This window comes from Penaeus monodon, chromosome 21 (genome assembly GCF_015228065.2).
Source record: "Penaeus monodon isolate SGIC_2016 chromosome 21, NSTDA_Pmon_1, whole genome shotgun sequence".
Classification (NCBI taxonomy): Eukaryota; Metazoa; Arthropoda; class Malacostraca; order Decapoda; family Penaeidae; genus Penaeus; species Penaeus monodon.
Window position 1 is genome coordinate 23130645 of NC_051406.1, and position 202 is coordinate 23130846.

At 38.6% G+C, this 202-nt stretch overlaps 1 protein-coding gene across 1 annotated transcript in view; it reads left to right on the top strand.

The window, feature by feature from the left end:
- The window catches only part of LOC119586360 (replication protein A 32 kDa subunit-like), a gene marked incomplete in the record, with an annotated part of 6008 nt that overhangs the window by 2161 nt on the left and 3645 nt on the right, over positions 1-202 (top strand). Inside the window, 1 exon segment of the mRNA XM_037935073.1 lies at positions 54-140. Coding sequence (XP_037791001.1) covers positions 54-140 — 87 coding nt within the window.

Consider the following 202-nt stretch of genomic DNA (forward strand, 5'->3'; position numbering starts at 1 on the left):
GCTATAGTAGTAACTTTGTGTCATTATGTTCTGATTGAATGATTCTCTTTCAGGCAAGGCGGTCACAGAATTTGGTCCCTGTGACTGTAAAAAGCATCACTGACTCAACAAATGACACATTGCAGATTGCAGGAATGGATGTAAGTTCAGTGGGACAGTCTGTTTTTTTCATTACTAGTAATTGTATTTACAGAAGTCCACC